Source organism: Leptinotarsa decemlineata, unplaced genomic scaffold (assembly GCF_025532065.1).
Source record: "Leptinotarsa decemlineata unplaced genomic scaffold, Ldec_3_MD MMD2_tig00026369_RagTag_RagTag, whole genome shotgun sequence".
Lineage (NCBI taxonomy): Eukaryota > Metazoa > Arthropoda > Insecta > Coleoptera > Chrysomelidae > Leptinotarsa > Leptinotarsa decemlineata.
In genome coordinates, this window is record NW_027412709.1 from 4528096 (window position 1) to 4554288 (window position 26193).

Genomic DNA, 26193 nt, shown 5'->3' on the forward strand with positions numbered 1-26193 from the left:
TATACAGAAAAAATATGAACAAAGTTTTATTATATGGAGACTATCCATCTACCCCAACCTACCCCAGCAAATAATAGCTGCAATTAAATATGGAAAAATAACAAGGAAAGCTTCTGCATACAATGAATATCTCTCTCCCCAACCAAATTATCCTTGCCAAGCATAATTTTCTGTAATATTATTCTGTAGGTGCTGGATTCTATCCAGAAAAGAGTCTTCCACCTGATTGGAGACGCGAACATTACTTGCAACCTTGATAGTCTGGAAAGGTTAAGGATTTGTCTTTCTTTTATATATACTTGTACGGAAAGTACTTTGACTTGACTTGACTTTGACTTGACATATTTGATTCCACCAAGAGTGGTGTTATATGTATCAAAAATAGTAAGCTAGGGTGGTTGTCATGACGTCAGATAACAAAGAATGAGGTACAACTAGAAGGTACAAAAACTGTTAGAAGATACTAAAAGATAATAACATTTGTTCCCGTTTATTGATGTTTTGAAAGGCTTATAATAATATAATACGCGACGGACTGTTATAATAATATAATACGCGACGTTTAGGAACGTTTTTACAAATGAATTTGATGTCCAGCTATTCAAATGCAATGTGAATCGCTACTTTCGCACACGCACCGCTCTTAGAGTGCCTTAAGGATATTTCTGTGCTTGTGTTTTGTCCTTGAAAACAAAAAAATGACCCTTTTTACCTTCTGCCTGAAAAAAAGGTAATTGATTGCACATGATTTTCAAATTTTTTCATATAAAATATATGGAAAAATATTTCAAAAATCACATTACATCACAAGAAAGGTCTCTCATGACATATTCACTCATATTTCAACTATTATTCATCAGGTTATTGCCAAATTGAAGATATCATCTTGATCAGGAGTTTTTTATTTTTATTCTTACTGAAATAGGAAGTTTGAAAACCGTATTGAACAATAATCTCCTCAAGAAATTATCTTTCTGCGACTGCAATAGAAACACCAATGAAAACACGGAAAACAGAAATGAGGTCAGAAAGTGACTAATTTCATATACCTGTGGATGATGTTTTTTCTGTAGTTATCATCATTTATTATTAGTATTTCATTCATCAATCATGCAATAATTTTATAAGCAATAAAAATATTATAAAAAAGACCCGAAGCGGTTGTAGAAAAAGTATAGAGTACATTTATAGACACTGTAGTGGCACCTAAAAAGCGGTGCTTTAAGTCCTCCACAGAGGAATAAATGAGGAAATTCAGGTGTATGCAGTTTATTTGGTAATTATTGGGAATGGAACAGAGCTAAATCGTGAAATATTTTGGATGGACGATGTAGCACTACTTAACAATTTATTATTATCACTCCTCATAGGAGCTAAGACATTGTCAATTCGAAATAACTCTCCTAAAACCAGATAACACATCAATATAAATCCTTGCATGAAATGTATTTCTTCAAGCTTATCTACGCGTTCGCTGCATCTTTTTTATCCAGTTATGTGCTTGCTTTTTAACACTCCTGTGGACATCTCCAGGCGAGATACGCAACTCTTTTAATTCCAATTTAATATCGTCTAGATAATAAAAGGCAGTGCCTATCATTCCTTTACATTACCAATCTATCATAATCGTGTGAAAAATACTTTTTCCAAAACTTCTTGTATACATTTGAAAAAGTTTTATGAAAATTTAATTTTTAGGCTACAATGCTAGAACGTATTGTTGGGAACAGTATGTATTCCATTCATGAAAAAGGAATGGCACCATCAAGTATCGTTTCGCTGACGCTGCTTTTTCGTTTTCATCCCTTTGCAACACTTCAATCATTTCGCACTGATTGTGGCACTAAATCACCAAATACGTACCTGGCATCTGTCCGGTGGGTTTGTTAACGAAAATTCATATTAATGTTAATAATACAACATGCCGGTTCCATAAACCACATATGCTACAAAATGGTTCATTTTAAATATGTATCAATCAATGTACATCATTCGTATTTGTTTTGCTTATCGATACCATTGGCCATGAATACTCTTTTCAGTGCCAAAAATATTTCAGTGCCAAAAATATTTCAGTGCCAAAATTATTTCAACTGGATACTGAAATCTTAAAATAGGAGAAAAGTTGCCTTCGAATATTAGTGAATATTGAAAGTTGAACGTGATATTATTTAATGTTTCAGCGATTTTTGTAATAACCAAGAACCAATTTCAAAATATTATTTCGTTTGGGATCCATTAGTTGAACAGGATAGATAAAACTAAATTTTTTCTAGGTCTTCCTATGCATAGCCGCAGTAGTGTTGGCAGAAGACGGAGATATCGAAAGGAAAAAACACACCAAACGAGGACTTTACGGTATAGGCGATTTCGGAGGTCATGATATCGAAGACAGTTTTGGACATCATGAACAAATTAAAGCAATAACTATCGAAAAGAAAATTCCATACCCCGTGCCTCATCCTGTACCTTTTCCTGTTGTCAAACATGTTCCAGTACCTTACAAGGTGAAGAAAAGGATTATAATTATCTGAACCTAATTTTTCATTGAATTTTCAGGTTGCAGTCAAGGTTCCTGTTCACCGCCCGTATCCAGTACCAGTACCGAAACCATACCTTGTTCCTGTTGAGAAACCAGTTCCTTATCCAGTGTTTGAAAAAGTTCCTGTCCCAGTCAAAGTACCAATAAAGGTGCCAGTTTCTGTTCCTCATCCAGTACCTTACCCGAAACCCTATCCAGTGACTGTTTATAAGCCTTACCCAGTAAAGGTACCATACACTGTCGTTGTAGAGAAAAAAGTACCATACCACATCACCAATCATAACCACCACTATGGGAATGGAATTGAAATTGGACCCGGTTTTCGGGGATTACACCATTGAGTAGTCCAAGTAAGTCACCTCAATTCAGTTTATTTGAAATTACCTGAAATCGTTGGAAAGACATGAAAGAATATATTCGAACACACTCATGAATACAAGGTATATTTAACATTAAATTAGATTTAGTGTGACCTAGACCTGGTATTGTTTCTAAATCATATTGTTTCTCAAGAAAAAAAATGTTTCTTTCACAATTGTTACTCGATAACGACTGTTGATACGTTTGGCAATGGGAAAAGTTCATTATGACTATGGAGAATGATATATTTTACTTTCCGTAAGAAAAATTGTAAAAACTCAGACGTATCAGAAAATTTCCAATATGTCCACTATAATAATAAATGGAAGCGCAGAAGGGCCACATATTTGTTTCGTTTCTTGGAAGTCACGACTTTGAAACTCGAAACTACGACTATTAACTCGATATTTTGATTTAAATTACGAAGTTTTGAGAATAACTTCATTATTTTGGGATTGATCTGTAAATTTCGACAATAATTGCGAAGTTTTGACCTCGAACTCGGAATTTTGAATTCGGTTCCGAAATTCTCAAAATAGAAATTTCAACTTCAATCTCAAGATCACGACTTGAATTGAATGAATAGAATTTGAAACCTCTCGCATGGAATGAATCCATTGAAAACACTTTTTCCTCACCAAAACAAAAATGTTGTTCCTTTTAATGTAAACTTGACATTACGCCTTCAAATATGAAATTTTGACTTCATTCTGGAAATTTCGACTTCAAAATCTAAATTCCGGCTTCAAACTCGAAATTTCAATTTCAATCTCGAAATAACAACTTCAATTTAATGAGAAGTACCAGAACAAAAATGCTGACTCTCGACACGAATTGACGCGAATTTTGCTAACTATGCTGATGTTTTGATACCTATCTGTACGAATCATTACATTACATAGTGAGGAGGTGATTTAATTGATTAATTGATTCCCAATATATAAAGTCATTTGCTACATGACTGATATCTGAATTTTACCTATTCTTCACTTGTGATTACGTAGGAATGCGAAAAGTAGGCTGTTCGGTATGAAATCTTTGTCATCGTTCATAGAACTCAAACAAGCTATTACAGTACAGTCAGTTTTCTTGACATATTTTTCATCGCGCTCCTCACAGCTTTTTTCATCAATCCCAGACTTTTTTTTGTCATCTTGTCGTTGGGATTTACGACCACTTGTTAAAGTGTATGAGTAGTTTTGAAAGCAACTTCCGTATTGAATTTTTTGAAAACTTTAACATATCCTTTTGTGTAATTTGGTTCTTATGGGAGAGCTTGAAGTTTGAATCTTGACCTTTTTGAGAAATCGAGGATTCCTGAAGACACTCTGTGAATTTTCTCTTCCCAATTAATTCATACATTATGTTTAAAGGATAACCGTTACTTTCAGCTATTTCCGAAATAATATTTTCCTCTGCTCAGCGTGACCAGCCTACTTGTAAAAAAATGTAGTTCCGACATTTTTCAAGATGAACAATGGTTTGAGCTGTCAGGAATATCGGTATATGAAAGTACTAGTATTTCTCCTATAAACACAAAATTCAATATTCTTATCAGCGTTACTTTCAACAATAACATCAACCCTTCGTTATTTTTAATTTCATACGTGAACTGCATATTTGAAAATCAGCTATTGAGCCAATTCTTTCACATTGTTTCTATTCGGGTCAACTAACTCTTGTGCTCCCATTTGAAATCTGCTCATGAACAGATTAGCCATGAAAGGAGACAACGAGTTGCCCATTGCCGTACCCTCATGCTGCTAATAAAACAGCGAATCTGATTTTGTTTGATTTAAAATAAACGATCGAGTACCTAAGAAATATTCATGAAACACTTAAACTAGGTGGTGAAGTTGTCGAGGAGTATATTCGGCTCACACAGTTCGCTTACTGTTTTTACAAGCAGTATGGCAATGGGCAACTTGTTGTTTCCTCTCGTGACTGTTCTGTTCATAAACACATTTGAAATGAAAGCAAGAGGAGAGTTGAATACGTTCCACAAAACTGGATTCGAAATGTAGATAATGTATTTGCTATTTTCGATACGAATATGAGCAATATAAGAAATTTTAAGACTTGTCTCAACAATATATCCCCAAACATGAAATCGAAAATAATGAAGAGTTACCATCTTGGATGTTCTAGTTGAAAGAAATATGGATAAGGGTTTTGAAGGCGTAATTTTGAAATGGAAGTTGAAAAGTTGAAATCAAGAGAAAAAGCGTAATTCTGAATTGTATTCGAAATTTTGGGATTGAATCCGAAATTTCGAGAATGAAGTCGAAATGAAGTGTTTTCAATAGTTTAATCCCACGTCAGATGTTACAAATTCGGCTCATCAGTTGAATATATAATTTTCATACATGTTTCATTATTTATATGGTATCGAAATTTTGAAAATATCAGGTCAATTACTTTTCAGTCAAATAGTTTGAAATGATAATGATGAACGTTATTGGAAGGAAAATGTCCTGGTACGAGTTGGTTGATATTTGATTCTATATCAAACTAGGAATTGAATTTATTTCTATATATTATTATCGAATAGGATAAATACTTTCATTATTTTAATTTTGTTTTCAGATACCTGAGAGGATGTTTCTTCATTTTCCTGTACCAATAGATGTGATAATTATATTCAAAGTGTTATTTTTTCTTGTTATTTGATGTCTGTAATTAATATAATTTCATCAATAACATGTTTTCATTCATTTAATGGGAAAGGTCCACTACTTATTTGAATATGGATATATGATTATTTTGGAAACTACTCCACAAAATGAAATGAATTGGGTTTTTGTTAGGAATAACCAAAGACAGGAGATATTATAATAGTACTATCATGTAATAATATTGACCTATTCAGGAAATTTTTTAATATAATTCATTTTTATTATTACCAATTCAGTTAATGAATATCACTGGAGTTTTATCACAAAATCAAGTAATCACTTCAAGAGAAAAATTAAACTGTTCAATCTTTCAGTTCATTCTTCCTCTTGGAGATGATCATTTGGTGATTGAACCAAAGGATAAAAAGGAAAAAAAATTCTTGTGAATAAAACAAAAATTTGCGATATTCTAAAGAGACCAGTTTGACGTAGTTATGGAATCTATTTGAGAAATTTCTGGCCAAGAACATTTCAGAAATACCATATTTATTTGAAAAAAAAAATTGAACAAAAAGTAAATGAGCAGCCATCAAAATTCATTATTGTTTTATACAGGGTGTTTATTGAACATGCGGCAAAAAATTAAGCGACTATTCCTTGGACTATTCTAAGGATATTTCGTCTTTTGGTGATTTTTGATAGGGCGCTTTGTTTCAAAGATACGGGGCGAAAGAGAATTTCGATAACAACAATTTTGGTAATTTTAAAATTATTAATGTAGCCGAAATAAAATTATAGCGTGCTACAATGGACTTACCAAGGCAGAATATCTTCATTATTTGTAATATTTTTCTTGAGTTATGAGCAAATAGGCATGCCCATATAAAGGCATCATGATTATTAGCAGTAACTTCAAACACTTTTATTATTTGTGTACCAACTTTTTCTAGCGATCTGAAATAACTTTGGATGCGTTTCGATAATCCAGCTAATTATAGTTGATTCTATCAAATATTTGTTATTCAATTGCGGGCAGTTTTATACAACATTTCTTGGGCAAATACCCGTTATCGAACCTGGTGGAAGAATTCAAGAAGATTTTGAATTTTATATATTTTTTTAACTATTCTACATTTTAGAAATCAAAAAATGATGTCTTCGAACCGGCCTTCTTGTACCATTGAGGGTATCCCAACATTTATATGTTGTTGAACATCTTGTCGATTCTACCACACTTAGATGCCTAAAATCCTACCTACGGAATTCTTGTGGGTGAGAGAGGTTGACCGGGTTGGCCCTAATGGCAATTCACAGAGATGTATCATTTCAAATGATGATATTATAACAGAATCTGCCCATAAATAGTCTAGAAGCCTTGATTTTGTATTGTGAATTCACTGAACTGAAAATTTGAAGTTTTTAGTTTTATAAACGAATATGTCATTTCAGGTTTTTCAGTGGAGGGATTTTCCTGTGCCAGTGTAATGGTAATTGATTAAAGTGATAAAGAATGATGAACGAAAATTCAGCTGATATTGAGGATATATCCATTGTCACTGTAAAATAAATTATTGAACTATTTATTGAATCATCAGTTTTGTTGCCGAACCAGTCCATCCATGGGGAATTTTTTCCTGATGAATTGAAGGAAGCTCATGTTTTTCAGCTGCGCATAAAAAGTACGATAACAGAAATTGATAACTATAGGCAGATTTCGTAGATTTTCACTTTTTCAGTACTTCTTGATGAAATAGTAGGTAGGAGAATTCTGATCTATATTGAACCAAACGACCTATTCTGCAATAATCAACATGGTTTCAGGAAGAGTTTTTCCACCTTTTCTGGTCCAACAAAAACATTCGATACTCTTTCTCGTAAGTTTTTGAATTTTTATGAAAAAAAATACTGGTAATGGGCTCTTCGAATAATGCGTCGTGTTGAATAAAGTCCTGTATGCGGAAAACCTTAGTTTGGTGATTGAATGTAATGGAATCACATCAATTACTCATCATGTGAAATTATTTGTTCCACAATGATCTGTTTTGGGTTCATTGTTATTCTTGATTATTATCAATGTATGTATCAATGTATGCTGACGATACTTCAATCACTGTTTCTGAGAAAAACGAGTTATCGATGAAAATCATTGAAGAATTCACTAGTTGGTGTCAACGTTACAAACTGATTTTGAATTAATTCAAGTCAGTATTGATGATATCGTCTGTAAGGAGGGATTTTTGATGTAATTTATTCACTTTGAATGACATCCAAAAAAGTTAATTTTATAAAAACTATTTCAGATGAGAATCTCGCCAGCGGTAGTCAAGAACAAAAATTATGCAGTAAACCTAATTCGGCTCATTATTAAATCAAACAGTAGAAACAATGTTTGGATAGGTTTGATTCACTAAACGTTAATTTTGCAAAGGAAACATCCTACATCAGTTTGAACATAATGTGCGGAGGGATTTTTTAGAGTTTTTGTCTCTCAGAAATGACTGATAAAATTAATATTCCATGAAAGTTGTAGACTACATTTTAGAAGAGAACGCTTATTGACTGCATCCGCAATGAATTGTGTTATTATAAAAACTTATAGTTTTTTGCTTCAGTTCCAGTTTTCTGACTGGTGGTGTTCTTATTCTATATATTGATGTATGACTACGATGAGCAAAATTGCCACATTTTCAATTATTATTTCATATGTGTATATGTAAGTTGGCGAATGTGTACGAGTATATCTGTGTATATGCAAATATTGATTTAAATTTAAATTTCGATTTATTTATGTCATTAAGTGTCGTAGGAATAAAAAGGTACGAGTGAAAATGATATGATGAAGCTCAAAATTGAAAAATTAGGACAAACGAATTTTTAGAATTTAATGATCACTTTTCATACAGTTGACTCAATGTCTTTTTTCAAAACTTTCTAAGATTAGTGAACAACTCAAAGAGGTTAATAGAATAGAATATTTATTTAACTATGTTATATACAAAAGTACATTTATAGCAAGTCAGTTAGATTAAAAATACAAAAAGATATATTAAAAATAAATTAAAATACCCAGAAGGTCATAGTAGCGACAAATGAAGATTGCCACGTTGAGTATATTTATGATCATTCTGATCTAAAAAATGAAAATAGTGATGATATTTATGAGAGCACTTCTGAGAAAACAGAGTCGAGCGAATGGGATCTGAAAGGAGTGTTCAAAGAGGCACTTCAAGATGATGCATATATTCTTTAAACTCGATCACTGAATAGAAGCAGTGCTGCAAAAAAATCTTTTTATCTTTTTTCGAAAGGAAATTATATCTTGATTTCAGATGGTAATATATTATACACATGATAGTCTGGTGAATTTCTTTGGGAGACTGTAAGCCTGTACCTGGGAGTTCTGATATAATCTGATCGTCTTGTATCATATGAATGTACTTGAGATTGTGTTACCAAATTTCTTTTTTCTCTATGTATTTCTATAAGAGTCTCATATATGTATAAGGAAGGTAGCGATAAAATTTTGAGGCGAACAAATAAAGGACGACAATGTTCTTTGCTATTACAATTTAAAATTATTCTCAGGGCCTTTTTTTGTTGTCGAAAGATTTGCAGTGACTTTGAGGAGTTACCCCAAATTATGATACCGCGATATTCACCTAGATTTTTTTCAAATTTGAATTCATGAACTCATTCTATATTCATGTATTATTCGACAGTCAATTTCAAAACAGAATTTCTTCATTCGTAGTCTCTTCATTTCGTCAAAATAGTCCGCCATTAATGGACCTTTCCTAATGAAAATAATTGATATTTCATGATCCTACGTAGGAGGGCAAAAATAATGGCTCCATAAATTGATTATATAAATGTAAATTCCTTTATGGAACTAGGTATCGATAGTGAAACCTGTTGCAATTGTTGCAGTACAATATCTTCACAATCACTTTATTTCATCAACGATCAAGGGAAAAGTATCGAACCAGTATTCGGTGATGGATCATGAACTTTTTTGTATAAAAATTTACTCGATTTTTAGTCTCACAGATGTTTTGAATCTTTCATTGAGTGAGTTATATGAATTATATTTTCTTATATTTCCTGAAACTGTCTCTGTGAACGTCGTTCTTTCAAGAGGAGTAAACAATTTCTTTGAGTAGAATCAGTATGGAAAAATCCTGTTCGATTGATGAAGTTTCAGAAATGATGGTAGCGATCTTTATTCCATTCATTGTCGGAATCATTTCATGAAATGTCATATCTTTCAAAATGAAGTGAAATGGAAATATTGTAATGCTTGTATGTATTTCAATTTAATTTTAAAGCAGTTTTCCTTCACCATTTGGGTTGAAATTTTGCATGCTCGTTCAGTTCTGATGAGAATATATGGTTAGTTAAATAAAATGATTCTAAATCTTATACATAGGACTGCCATGAGATGGCGTACTAGTTATTTTGGCATGCGTCTCCACGGTAGGGAAGACCGGGTATGGTTGTCTCACGGGTTGGTTGTCACAGCGGCCATATTGGAAAATTGAACGAACGAAAGAGATTATCGAACAAAATCGAAGGATCGCGAGAGCAATATCTCCAGCTCAACGTCACTTCAGTTCACTCTCATACTGTGTGAGGGAGATAAGTATATTTGTTTTTTTTTTCGGACGACAAAAGTAAATTTCTGTGCATTTGTGTTGATTCTCATAAGTATACTAAAGTTTTCCGTAGATATATATTATTTCATGTAGATGTGACATCTGTATTTCATGATATAGCTATCCGTTTTTATGAATGAATATCGATTCAGATTTATTTCAGAGGGTTATGTTTTGAAATGTGTTCTGGGGCTGGTTGTCTCAACTTGACGAGGGCATGTAACAACATATGCGTGTAACAATATATGCGTGTGCTGCATATTTTGTTGGCTTTTTGAGCTTCTGCTACATACAATTTTGTTTGTTTTAGAAAAGATTATAGAAATGTCATGGCATCGTATGAGAAAGTCTGATGAATAGTATTACACGCAGTGATACTGTGTGCTGCGAAAGAAGTGATTTTGAAATTGATTATTGTCGCACTCTGACACGGTTTTATAAAAATTCACTGTCGAAGAGATAAGCACCCCGGTGTTATCAATACATTCAACAAAAAATTGGTTATCAAAGGTATAGGCAAATATTCACCGACGAATAGAAGAAATAAGTAGAAAGATAGATTCTTATGGATTCAAGTATTTATTTTGGTTCGTCTCCTAAGGATATTAGAAAAACAGCGTTACATTTACCAGGTTACATTTACCATACCAGGCCACCAGATTACATTTACCGTAATTGTGATTTCAAATATTCACTGAATTTTAGACTGCCTAGATATAACTTTGCTAGGCAAAGTTTACAAGTATTGCGGCCTGAGGGATATTTTTGGTATTTCAGTTACTTGAAGGAAGTTATTCATTTGGAGCGAATATGTTTTTTCTACAAGAGAGACAATTTTTTTCTCTTTCTGGACATAAATACCCCTTAATTAACTATGTGACTACCTGGCCCAGCTACTGTGACAACCATTCCCGGCCCCAGGTTTAAAGTCACACATTTTCTTCTCCATAAGAATTGTTATATGTAAAAAAGGACACTAAAAATGCAAAAGACAAAAAATGTGACTTTCAACCCCGTTCTCCCCTACGGGTATCAAATGGAACGAGTTTGATGAACAGAATGCAAAAAATAACGTGAAACTACTCCAAATCTAATATGACACACCGCTCACGATTGTGGACTAGTTTTTCTTACGCATACCCATAACATCGGTATAAAATATATTCGCATATAGTCAGTGGGCATACTGGCTATAAATCAAATCATCTTAAGGAAATTTTTTCAGGCCAGTTTCAACTCCCTCCACTGTAGGTTGATGGATTGACACCTATCACCTGAAAATATCTGACGCCTATCACCTGAAAATAAATATTTCCGAAAGAAATCTCGAAATATTCTTCCCTCCCAACCACCTAAACATAAGGTCTGGTAACTAGCCACTGGAATACAACTACTTCTCCGGCTAATACCACGCTGGATATCGAATTATATCTGACGGACATTCACGTAGGATACCTCATAGAGGTTACTTCTGCAGATATTTCTTGTTCATTCAGCAGCAGAACCATGCTGAAATTTTTCGAGTAGATCACCTACAAGTCAGTTCCGAAGTAATATCCCTCATCAGTGCAGGATAGATCCGACCCAAACACCAAAGTTCATGGGACTCGATTGATTTTATCGGGTTATTAGCCGGAGAAGTAGTTGTTTTCAGGCAGATATCTCTCCTCGATAGACTCTTCAGACACGGTTTGAACCATATGAGCTAACATTTGCCATGATGAGGATATAACACTCCTGTATTGATACTCCGTAAGGTTGAGTTGATAAACATCTCCTGCTGCCAATCCTTCCATTCATCATCCTATATCAATTATGTGCTTATATTAGTTATATTAATCACTTAATTATTATAACCTTTCATCATTTTCAGATTCATATCAATTGTATCTTTGTTCATGGTACTCAGTTGTAAAACTTCCTGAATTGTCACACTCTGTCTGATCTTGAATTGTATCAGACATAAACAGAAAGTGACCAGATAGTGAAAAATATGCGAAAGCCTCCTTTTTTACATCATTCTTCTGTAACTGATCTCATTTTCGACAGGCTGGGATAGGTTACTACTCCAGAATTTATAACTTGTTTCATAGATTAGTTGACACTATATATAAAATTAATGAAAGAATCATGCATTGTTCAATATATTTTTGACCTAATAATCCCACTGTTTTACATTTCAATTTTTGGACTCTGATGACAAAGAAACTATTTTGTGAAACTCTTTCTTGAATGCATGTGCAACGACTCGTTTTATTTCACTCCTCGGGATCTAGCATGTTTCCTCAATGATCTTGTGTAACCGTTACGAAAAGTTCAATGAAACTGCCAATTGGTTTGAAAAACACATCGTTGTTATCATAAACATATATCTAAGCGTTACCTAGAAAGTGCATATAAATCATTAATTGATGTAATGATCGGTGGATGAAAATAGAACAAGTAGCTGGCGAAACCAAATACCGTGAACAAATGAACCCAGAGTTTTTACTTGTATTTATTTTAGAAACTGACTCCACTTCTTGTCTGAAATGTGAAGAGGAAATTGCTCAGTGAAAGACATTGCTTACATTATACAGCATTTATTTCATAATATGAGAAATCAACAGGGCATGTTAAAGTGTGAGGAAAATGTAGTTTAAACTACTCCATTCGAAAAATTTCGAGCATTCGTTATGATCATCAGTTTCTATTGCAGTATGATTCAGAGTAGTACACTTTATATTCGTATTTAAAGTAGGTACAACAACGCATATATATAACAGGGGTTAAGGAATTAATAAGTATCGCACGTTCACATATAAGACCTTGTTAATCATTATCTTCAAAAGTGTCGATTTTTCATAGACAACATTCATTCAAAGTGCAGTTTGGTATATATTATTTCATTCAATCATGAAGGTGGCCTACCTTCAATCTTTGGATGGTATATTCATCAATCTGAATCAGTTGAATAGTTGAAAACTGTGATCTTTTTGAAATACTTCAGAAAAATCCATTTATTTTGATCTTAGAAATGAAACTTGGATACAAGTGATTCTCAACTCAAAAATTTTGTTTGATTCTCAAGCAATATGATAAATAAATGGTATAATATATCAATTTATTAAATTTTCAGTACAAGCATCAGTCAATAACAAATTCAGGAAACCCATAAAGGACACCCTGTGCGTGGATATTACTGTTTCAGTCACAATATTCACATTATAAATCTGAACAGTGACAGTAAAATGGATTTGACAATTCACGTTATGAAAATGTAAAGATGTGCAAATGTTGAAATGTAAAAATATTATCATGTAAGAAGGTACCTAATATGTGAAAATGAAATGCAAAAAAGTAAAAATGATAAATGTTAAAATGAAAATGCTAATATCTAAAAAGTATTGCAAAAGAATTGCAACAAATATTAGGCTGTGAAATGTGCCATTATTCGCCATGATTTTACAATAGTAATGATGGAAAGAATCTTACAAGAATATTTGGCAAATAAATGTATCTAAAAAGTATTGCAAAAGAATTGCAACAAATGTTAGGCTGTAAAATGTGCCATTATTCGCCATGATTTCACAATAGTAATGATGGAAAGAATCTCATAAGAATATTTGGAAAATAAATGTCCCACTTTACTAGTTCCCATTTTAGTAGGAACACTTACTAAGGCCTTGCCTGGGTGTGAGTGTTCTTTCATTGTGTATGGTTATTGAATAATTATAGGTATAATATGAACAAAAAGGAGTAGAGTAGTGACATTAGACATTGAATAGTGTATTTGACTCGTAGACATATACACATTTTTGCAGAATTAAAGAAACACTTCAGTAATGTATGTGGTTAAAGAAGCATAAGAAAAAATATACATGAATATAAGGAATTGAACATGAAGTCATTTTCTCGGAGTAAGTATAGTAAGGCAAATGTTCGCATTTCATGCATCCGAGGGATCAATCGATGTATAGAAATTCTGTTTCTGCAATGAAACATTTGACACCTTTTTTAATTGAAATAGTTGTCGGTGCAAGTCTGTTTTTCAGAGGTTAATCATTGTAGAGCCGGTTTGCAAGATGAATATAATGTTCTCTGAACGATTGTTTTTGTTGAACATGTTGTGTTCAGTTGTGCATTAGTTTCAAGTTTTGTATTATGCTTGTAATCTACACAGTTCAGTTTTGTTCGTTTTTTGTGTTATTCCACAACAGTTCCTAGGAAGTAAAGTTGTCTCAGGTCGAGCAATTTTCATCGGAAAAGTGTTTCCGATGAGTATTGTGTTGGTTTTCTGAGGAGACTTTTTAGAAATTTTTTCTGTGATACATCTAATTTTTTCTAATGTGATGTTGCTACTCCGCCCCAGCCTACTATTCCCTATGCAAGACGAGACTCTATAATTGCATAATAAATTGTTTTCATTCGCGAGGTAACTGGTATATTTCGTTAGTACTTGAATCTATAAAGTGTGCTCCTCCCGATAATGAAATAGTCTTTTTGGTTTCATGGAATATATTCAATAACTTGTCAACGATATAATTTTGTATTTCCTAATTTTCAGCTTATGACTCACTGGTTACGAACATCAAATCTTAGATATCTTCCTAATCGACGGTAATGACACTATTTTTCATTGTCTTTGTTAGTTGGGTATTTTTATGTTTATTTCACAATATGGTATGATGCGTTATAAATTGACCTCTGATATTATCGTGGGCGTTTCGAATATTCAACATTGCTTTGAGGATATTTCATAATACCTAGAAATGATTAAGTTTTTATCAAAATCTTCATTATTATCCAAGGTGAAGAGAACCAAGGTGAAGAGAAAAATACTTTTGTGCAATTTCTACTAAGATTTTTATTTATAACGACCAGTTTTAGTTTATTAAACAATTTTCAAGTTAATTGACGCAGCTTGACCATTAAATGCTTAAATTTACAATAATATAGTCATTGTCATCTAGGTAGATTGATTAAACCTGTCCCTGTGATAACAAAAATGTTACCTGTATCATCAATACCTCATCTGAGATACCAGATTCCAGAACATATCAAAATTACTGGGTATTGATACAAAAACACAACTTGTGGATTGCTTCAAATACCAATAGATCCTGAACTAGTTATCAAAATTCACAAATTCAAAATTGGAGATCTGCATAGTTCTAGTTGGTCACTGAATATTTTGAAATTAGAGTTTCCATTCAATTTATTTATTTACAATGTTTCCAACAAATGCATCTTCCTTCACTGCACGTATGGATATTTATTTATTCATTGTGTGGTTTGTTTTCATCAGACAAAAGATGCTCACGGTACTTTATGTTGAAATTTCTGCCTATCTAGCCTGTATAAGCTGCTGAACAGTCACCATATTCTAGTCTATATATGCCTGCTTTTTTTCACTCATTCCATTTGGGTTTTGTGTTGAATAATATGTTCCATACATTTTTTGAACAGCTTTCCCGAATAGCTCACGCTTGCATATTTCTTAGCTTCTAAGGTTCTTCATGATTCAGATATAGTTCATTAATGATCAATTCTTGGTTTTTATTGGAGATGATTTCCCCAATTGAGTTGACTGGAATATGGATTAGATACGATCTACTTAATGATCTTCATTTTTCCTTAAAAAGCCTTCTCTGATGAAGAAATCATAAATACCCAGTGTATCATTGATCTGAATGCAGATAATTTATGTGATGATTAGCTGAAAGAATACTATGAGGATTGTAAAGTCCGTAAAAGTATTTTCCCATATATGCTGAATTGAAATTCATAATTGATTTTTGTAAAATTATATCAAGAAAGCTATCATTGTATACTTGAGGATTTTTTTATCAAACTGCGTCAGATTAGTTGCGAAACCGGCGGTAATAAACAAAAATTTTAATATAAATTAGACGAAATTCATTTCCATATTCAATATGAATTTCGACAAAATAAAAGGGTCATCAATCAAACAAGTTCATAGAATGTACCGTTTTGGTGTCATTCATTTCATTCTGCATTGGAACTTCATAGGTTCAAAACAACCTTAAAAAGCGGATGGTTTTGTTTCAATTCAGACCATTTGAATTAAAATGATTTTCAAAATTACGTTGGTGATAAATGATGAAACGGCGTTTCATATAAAATACTCAATATTTTTTTTCGTGATGTTTTCTCGCGCTACCAATCTCACACGACCTCATTTAGTCGGCGCTCTTTTTTTTGCAACCATTTAATACGCGCCCAATTCTGGGTACATGTTTGTACGAAATCAAATGTGGGTGAACTTTTTTCAAGACACTAATAGCTTTTCATCTCTCTTACTAGTAAATGAAATGTTTATACTTTTTTTCCTGGTGCAATTTTGTGATATTATTTTCATGACTTCTCCAGTTACTACATATCAAATATCTATAAATTCAAATTTGATGACATATGATTATGTATACCCATAAATCATATCCGATTGCTAATTGATACATTATTTCTAACAACGACGCAATACTGATTTTTGGCTATTTTGCGTTAACTTCCGTTCCAGTTTTGAAGAAACTATACGTTTCATACGAGTATTGCTACAGTTCCACATAACGTAACAGAAGAAGTAAATTACCTAATTCGGCCACAAGGTCAACTCTTACTCTCACATAAATTGCATCTTATCATGAGATGCGTTGGTGCAAGTGAAAGAGATCACTTACACTCGACTGATGAATACCAATTGACGAACTGGAATAATTATTAGTTTCATACTATCATCTTCAACAGTTGATGAAATTTTCTTCAACATACATGAATGTTGAAAATATTTGCACAACAGACATATGAATTGCATGACAGAGGCTTCCATTCAGTAGCTACTTAAAATAAAAACAAAAAATAATCTTTTTCCTGAGGGCTTCATATCAAGAAACTGGAAAAATAATTACTGTAAATAAAGGTTATGATAATTTCTCCTACCACAGAAGACCCAATTGTTCAGATTCAAAAATAAACGAGTATCCTGTAAGTCAACTAGATTTACTTATGATTCAATCCCTGAAAGCTCCGTTTTGATCACCCAAAATTTCATCTAGTTGCTTCGTAGTGAAAGCTACAGTAAATGACTGAGGATGACTCTTATTCGACGATAAATGTCGAATCTTGGCTTCGCAACTGATCGCTTTGGGGAACCTCGTTTAGTTTCGTAGGGAAAAATGTTATCGGGACGGTATCCTGATGGGTCAACATGGGTGGGTTGCTTCACTCCCTCAATCCTCCGCTGTGCGAACCGGTGGTTCGAACCGCAAGGCCGAACGATCGATTTTCACTTGCTATCGTTTAAATCATGTAAGAAATCTTACGTTAAATGGGGAGACCTCGTTAGCCCCTAGTTCGCACAAGTTTGGACTTTTGAGGGTTGTCGTTCGTAGGAGGGCAACAGCAGGTTAACGAAAAACAGAGAACAGAGTGGTTCAGCCTAAAGCCACTAATGTGAACTTGGTGAGATCACAAACTCATCTGGGTACGGTAAATGTTATTTTCGAAAACAAATATATCGGAAAATATGCAGGATGTGTTATTCCTCTAGGTAATGTGATGTCAGGAAATATATCTTACAGTCTGAACTTTATAGAATCACGCCTGTCAGAATATGAACCGAAGCAATCGAGTTAACCTCATCGCTAACCTCCTGGAAAATATCAAGAAACTAATCTTGACGAGTTGAATCATAGTTCAATACTTATAGCTGTTTCCCTACAAAAAACAAGAGAGATTTCTGTAATCCCTGAAAAGTTGTTATCATCTAATCATTCACTACCAATAGCTGTTAACTAGATGTTCGTTTTCATAATGTCAATGTTTCCACTCTACATTTCTGAAACATTACGAAACATATTAGTTTTCATTTTCGGAAAATATTGTTCTTGCTTTTACTTCGATGATCCTAGATTAAAATGTGTCATAAAGTTTTCACTATCGGTATAAGAATCTAGAGGGTGTAAAGTTCGTCATTTGAATAAAGTAAACAACAGAAAGACAAACCACCAAAATATTCGAAATAGAAGGAAATCGAAATCACTTGTTAACTATCAATCATTTATCATGTTATTCACATGATCATGTCGTTATGTCCTTAAAAGTTATTTGCTGAATCGCGTATGTATTATGCATTTTTATGAAGCATGTTTTAAGTTTCCACTCAATACTCAAAAGTATTTTGACTTATAGGTATTATTTTTGTAAAACAAAAACATATCTCATGAACTTTGAATGCTTTACGAAATGAAAACATTTGGCATACGAACGACATAAACTCAACTTGTAATGCACTGTTGGAACCGTTGGTGTAGTAATGAATATTACTGGAGTTTTTTGCCAACACCAAACCGTTATTTCAATACCTCGACACGTGTGTCGATCATCAAGTGATCATCTTCAAGAAGAAGATCAAACTGATTTTCCTCTTGAAGATCAAACTGGTCTTCCTGTTAAAGATCTTTCTCTTGAAGATGAGTACTTGGTGATCGAAACACGTGTCGAGGTTTTGAAATAACTGTTTGGTGTTCTCGAATATTATCAATAACAATGCAAAAACTTCAACAGGTTTTCACATGTTAAGCCTTTCATCATCAGAATGGATGCCCAATGTTATCATTTTTGAATATTGTTCACTCAAAATAGAACAGAGAGTACACATGACTTCAGTACCTCTAAAAAAATTAAAATACTTTGTTCAGGAAAAAAATTATCAACGGAAACGATATTAGCAGCCCTTGCTGCGAGTAGTATTTTCCAGATCTGTATCTGTAGAGTAGGGAGGGTGAGTGTAAGCCCACGCACTTAGGCCACATGTGACCCATTGTACATCCTCCCAAGGAGTTGTCCTCCTAGGTCGTCGTCCATCGTGTCCTTTCCAGGAAGGTGGACAGGTCGCTGGGAGACATCTCCTTTATATCGGCAGGTGTAGGCCAAGACTCGCCGAACACACACTCTCTTATTGACGATAACTCCGGGCACTCGCACAGGACATGCCTGACAGTCTCATCTTACTGTTCACACATCCTGCATAGAGGTGTGTCCACTAGCCCCATATTATGTAGGTGTTTCCTTAGCTGACAGTGGCCAGTCAGAAATCCTACTGTAAGGCGTAGATTTTTCCTGGTCATCGCCAGATATTTCTTCGGCGCCAGCTTCCCAGGGTCACACAAGGTGATCTTGGCAAGATTACATCCTTTGATTTCATCCCATCTCTTTAAAGATTGAGCATGGGTGTAACATTTGGCTAGTTCCGCAATTGTCGAAGTCATCAGGCCGTGGGTGCCACTTGGTCCTAAAATTCTTAGTCCAGCCGCTTCCTTGGCTAAAGAGTCGGCAATGCGATTACCTTTACTCCTTTCGTGCCCTTTAATCCACCTCAGGATAATGTTATTATCTACCGAGGCTTTGGTTAAATCTTGGTGGCACTCTAGTGCTAGCCCTGAAGTAACACGGTGTCTGTTCAAGGCTAATAGTGCTTGTCTGCTATCAGTGCAGATTGTTATGTTTTTGCCCGAAATTCTTTTCTTGGTCATTTCTTTTGTGGCGATTGAGATACCAGCCAGTTCTGTTTGGACCAGGCTGGTATTTCTTCCCATTCCCCATTTGATCCTTAGGCTTAGTGATCTGGAGTACATTCCACATCCTGAACCTTCTTTGGTTTTTGAGCCATCTGTATAAATCCGTATTGCATTTGTAGCATCTGACTCTGTGTTCTGCTTAATTTGTATTTTGTAGGGTTTATTAAACACAAACCTGGGTTCAATTGCATCACTTGTTGCCTGCAGCAGAGGTTGCGCAGTAAGCGCTTCCCGCCATAGGCCCAGCCTCAATCGACCCATTCCTACTTCTAGGTTTACACCAGCCGTGTGCAATCGTACCATGGCCATTAACGCAACCTCCTTAACGAACAGATCCAGAGGGGTCAGACCCGTGATTACTTCCATTGCCGCGGTTGGTGTTGTTCTCATGGCTCCTGTGATGTTTAAACAAGCCAGTCACTGTATTTGATATAATTTTTGGATGGCCGTTGCTTGTAGAACTTTCGGTCGTATTTTCCAGATATTCTGCCACAATTTTTTTCAATTTTGTCAAAATTCGATATTTTTTGGAAAACCATCATTAGTGAATATTCTCTAAGTAAGTGATAATTCAATAAGTGATAATTCAATTGCGGATGTGAACTTCCCTCCATCCCGTTACTTCTGAGAGAAAAAAGATTTCAAGATCGAAAAAATATATGGAAACTTTTTACAATAAAGGGTGGTCCTGAAACTTCTTCATTTGATAGGCCTTTCAATTCCCTATTCCACACTGTTTTTCAATGGAAAATTTGATCAGCCGTTCCTCAGTTCTCAGTTATTTTTTTATTCTTTGCAAGCATCTGTGAACGATAAATATCATGATTGAAATAAGAAATATTTCCAGAACTATGTGAATATTCAAAGTGTTTATCTTTTGTTACATTATGGAATATTTCGGAGCTAATTTCGTTATGAACATGTCTCATTCAATCTATGAGTTCTGAAATGAACTTTCATATTTTACAAATCCCTAAAAAAATCTCAAGGCATCTAAGGGACCACTTCTCCTCAAAAGTTTTGGATTGACTAGCCTAATTTTCAAAAATAGTAAAGTTTTGAATATGGACTTAAAATTCTTGTCAAACAAGTTTCCACAGTAAAGGGTCTTTAAAAAAAGTTGAAAGCGCCCTTTCAATGAAGAGTTATGCGGAATTTTTTTTTTCATTCAAAAATTACTAGAATGGTACACTTCCAACATGAAAGTATCTATCTTCCATATCTTGTGCCATTCAAAAGTTTCGTCTGACCCTGTATTATAATAACTGAATTCTTGTTTAATATTTCTGAAATGTTTCTATGAATTATTGGTTTTTTTCTGATTAATTCGGCCGTTACTTTAATTTCCACAAACTTTATTTGAAAAATTTATCACATGTTTCGCTAGCACAGTAGCTTTATTAAGTGATTTGAATACATAATGCAATCATATATGCAAGTAGTATTTTCCAGATATTCTACCACTTTTTTTTCAATTTTGTCAAAATACAATATTTTTTTGAAAAACATAATTGGCGAATATTCTCTTAGTGATAATTCAATTATGGATGTAAACTACTTTGCCAGCGCAAAAACTACTGTGCTAGGGAAACATGTGATATATTTTTCAAATAAAGTTCGTGGAGATCAAATCTTGAGGTGAAGTTTTTTAAATATGAATTAGTAAATGGTAATATCAATGTCATTGTCAAAAAGCATTATTGACAATGATGTTCAGATCATGCATAGGAGTTATGATTGCTAGCAGAAATAAAATTATGAAAACTTGAATTTGAAGGACAGGTGTAATCTTTGTATTAAATTATGTTCACGGCTCTTTTTGATACGAATGAAATACAATAGTTTACTATTATATAGCGTGTTTTTCTTTGTGAAAAATACATTGAGTTTATGGGGAGAACTAGAAGTTTTCCCTCTCTAGGTATAAAGTTCTTCATCACAATTTTTTTATCAGTTTGTGGTAGGTGACAATATTCAGGAAGATCTACAGAAGGAAACAAAAAACTATTTTCTTCACATACATAACTTTGGCTCAATAAGTAGATATTTCTCAACACTATTTATTTTATATACTGTTATACCACATTTCCACCTACTTCTCAGTGTGCCCTTCATTGAACATCAGCAAATTCTCTGTTGATGTAGCTCTGGTAATTTTCCGAATTGTGAAAGGCTAAAAACACATAAAAACAACTGGAAATATCAACTATCCCTCAAAATGTACATTTCGAAGAATATATGAAAATAATTGGAAACTGTCACTCAGTGATTTGAGAATTTATACAAAAGCATTCTAGGCCCAAACTGTCAAGGACATGAAGATATTTCTAATCGAATTGAACATATACAAATATTTGAAATGAAATGAAACTGTATGATCAATGTACTCATAGTTCGTTGATAACCAATCCGGTTGTTCCTGAAGATATGCAGTTTTTCCGATTGCTGATGGAACATCAATGGACTGATGTACCATATATACTGTATAACATTCCATTTCAACATTTACACTCCGGAAGATATACATAGTAATTTGATAATTGCCGGGAAAATGTGATTTGTGCAATGCAGATGGGGGTTGAGAAATTTTAAATAATCTTCTTCGGGTCTTTTTTTGACTCATCAAAAAACGACAATTTTCTATCTGTTTGATATCATTCCTCAATATTTGAATTATCATCAATGAGAAGAACGCAAAATAAAAATGAACAACTTTTTTTTTAATCTACATTCCCTATTTCTAAAACGAGGCAAAGCTGGTTCGTTCAACATAGGGATTATCCAATTCTAATTCATCGAATATCCTATTCTGAGAGCTGGGATTTCAGTAATATTTGGCATTAACTCGACACGGACAAATGCACACCTTGTTGCTTCCTAGTCCGCAGTGTATTCGAAATATGCGTGAGTGAAATCAGATTGTCGGAGTGGATCAAAATACGAGAGTATTGTAAAATAAATTCTACAAATGGACATGGGGGGGTTGAGAAAGCAATGATAAACTTTTGACACATATCTCGCCATTATATATACCCGCCAAATTTGTGGTAAAGGCAACAGTCGTTCAAATCCATTACACAGTTGATGATGATTCTTCAAGTAAGTGATTGTGTTGAGTTTATTAATTATCTAGTGTTGAAAAATAATCAGTGGTTTGATAAGACATACCAACGTTGAAAATAACGAAAATATTTTTTTGCCATAGATAACAGTGAAATAATTATAGTGTGTATATTTTCTTGAAATTGAAAACAGTATACTTTCCGAATTAGTTCCATTCTTCAGAAACATAACTTGATTCATGAATATCAAGTAGAGAAAATATGATATTCATTGTTTGAACATTTATTATCAAAACATGCACATTTATATGCTGCAAAATTCATTGCATTTCTATTATCTTGCTGCTGACAAAATTATCAGTTTCATCCAGGGTTTCAGTGAATTTTCATGATAAAATATTTTCGTCAGAGGCAATCGAGAAGATGGAGTAGAAGTATATTATTTTTTGCTAATTGACAAAAAATGATAATGAGTCATTCATAATGACGACTTATTTCGTAATGATGTTAGGATTTTTCCTACACCGTCAATATAACTGTGTGTCCTAATTTTTCGTTCCTCATGGAATTAAATTTGAATACAATTTGACAAGAAAATGAATTATAAGGATCAAATAATTGCATAATTCCAATTTGAACACTTCAAGATTCATATTCTTCACATTTTTTCTGATATGGGCTTACTAGCACAACGATTGAAATTGAGATACGTTTCTCATTTGAAAATTGGTTTGAAGATTTCGAATACATTTGTATGATGTAGCTGCTAACAAAAATATCAGGTTCATACAGGGTTTCACTAAATTTTCGTGAATTTTGGTCAGTGGCAACCGAGAAGGTGACCACTCATTTAGTAATGATGTTGAGATGGTTTCAATATCCTGAACATAAGTGTGTGTCCTGATTTTTCGTTTTTTGTGAAAATACATTTGAATACAATATAGCAAAAATGTGAAATATAAGGATTAAATAATTTCACAATCCCAATTTGAACACTCCCACATTCATATACTTCATATATTTTCTGAGATGGACTAGCTGAACGATTGAACTTGAGATACATTTCCCGTTTGAAAATTGGTTTGGATATTCCAAATACATTTTTCAGGTAAATTATATGCTACGAAAGTTTTCACTATCAATTGTCAGATATTATTAATATTTGAGTTTTATCACTTTTCCAATATAAGAATTGAAAAATTTCAAACGTTTTTCATATTCTCTCAATTTTTCTCATTTATTCTATAGGAGAATGAAATGAACAGCATATAAATCGATGATTTCAGGAAATGGTAATTGAAAACAATTGAATTCAAAAAATCATGATAAAAAATATTATTTACTTTTCAAGCCATATATTTTTTCGAGTCCCGTTCTCCATATCACTAATTCATCAAGATCTGAAATAATTTAAAGACTTGGAATATAATAGTGGAATTTATTTCAAATCATACTTCGATAATCCGATATGCTTCTCAATTCTCTGCAAAAAAATCCACGAATCAAAATGTTTCAGTAGTCAATATTTCAGTGTGATCCGTACTCGATCACATTCTATTAATTTATCCTCATGTTTTTTTTCTACAACTGATAATTCTTTCACAAATTGTTTCAAATAAGTACGTGTATTTTCTGATTATCAGAAATAGCTTAAAATGGATCATGTCTCATACAAAAAAAAACTCTAAACAATATGACACCTTTTACCTGGCGATGTTATGTCGTCAAGGGAGCGTATTGAATATAACAGGATATTTTATTTGTAGAAGTCGAGCAAAAACGATCGAACACACTCATGAGAAAACGTGAAAGTGGAAGCACAGCTTCGAGTTTGACTTCATTTACCAGTATTTTTTGGATAATTAAAAATGAACCATGAATAATTTGTATCCATTTGATATTCAGTTGAACGAAAATCATTCACATAACTCATTTCGTTATTTTCAGACTACTGCTCTAGTTTTGGTAGGGCTTGTGTTGGTATCTGCCAATCCTGGAAGTGACACAAAGTCGGAAGCAAAAGGGGAAAAAGTTTCGGTGACTGAGAAAAAACATGAGAAACGAGGACTCATCGACTTAGGATATGGTGGCGGTTACGGAGGAGAATATGGTGGCAGTTTGGATCTAGAAAGTCATGGAGGTTATGACCTAGGAGGTCATGGTGGAGGTCTTGATCTAGGTTTTGGGGGATATGGTGGTGGGTATGGAGGTGGTTACGACGAAGGTCACGTAAAAGCCATCACCATCACCAAGGAAGTTAAAGTACCTTACCCAGCACCTTATCCCGTTCCAGTTGAGAAAAAAGTAGCAGTACCATATCCAGTCAAAGTAGCCGTGCCAGTTGACAGGCCTTACCCAGTTCACGTACCCAAGCCTTACCCCGTTCCAGTCGTGAAGCCGGTGCCATACCCAGTAGTGAAAAAAGTTCCCTATCCGGTGAAAGTACCAGTGAAAGTACCTTATCCAGTTCCTCACCCAGTGGCAGTACCCAAACCAGTTCCATATCCAGTTCACAAGCCAGTGCCATACCCAGTGAAAGTGCCCGTAATCGTCGAGAAGAAAGTACCTATTCTTGTTCATGACCATGAGGGTTACGGAGGAGGTTATGGTGGAGGGTTTGGAGGAGGTTTTGGTTTCGGAGGTCATCATCACTACTAAAATTCACCACCGTTAATATTCCATTGTTGTAAATTCCATCAGTATTTGTTAAACTGTTTTCTACCAATTTATTTATTCCTGTTTTCTACCTGAATAAAGATATTCTATTTGTATTCGCCTGTTTCCTAATTCACTTTTTTGTAACTCAAATCAAGACAGGGTTTATTGTTCAATTTCAAAACAACTTGATGAGACGATAATCGTTTACAAGCACTTGTAGAAAAATCTTCATTTTTACATATTCAATTACATACACTGAGAACATATCATTCTTTGAATAATAGAGAAGTATATATTAGTTTTTTCAAAATCTTTGTAAAATGAAAACAATAATTGATTTTCATTAGTATATTTCAATTTCAATGTCAGTAACGAAGAATTGAAGGTAAGGAATGAAATAATCATCTTTTCTTCTTACTTAAGTAATTTGAAGCCAGTTAATTGTGTAATATGATTGATAATTTTCAAAATATTGAAACAATGTTTATATTAATATCTGTCTGATTGTGAGATTTTGATGATTAGATGAACAAGTTACTTCAATATTTGAATTGGAAATATTCTAAAACCAATAATCCACGGTGTTATCTAGATTCCGTATTCTTTTTTCATCTACCGAAAACCTACAACTTTGTTGTGTTCAACAAGAAAATATATTGAAACAAACAAACAAACAAGTATATTGGGTTGCCAATATCACAAGCACCTATTCTACTGAAATACAGA

General features: G+C 33.6%; 1 protein-coding gene across 1 annotated transcript; it reads left to right on the top strand.

The window, feature by feature from the left end:
- The first annotated feature begins 22706 nt into the window (after window positions 1–22706).
- Window positions 22707–25580, top strand: LOC111502475 (uncharacterized). Its single transcript, XM_023156566.2, has 2 exons — window positions 22707–22846; window positions 24757–25580. The coding sequence occupies exons 1-2, from the start codon at window positions 22832–22834 to the stop codon at window positions 25465–25467; spliced, it is 726 nt and encodes a 241-aa protein (XP_023012334.1). The 5' UTR covers window positions 22707–22831; the 3' UTR covers window positions 25468–25580.
- The last annotated feature ends 613 nt before the right edge of the window (window positions 25581–26193 follow it).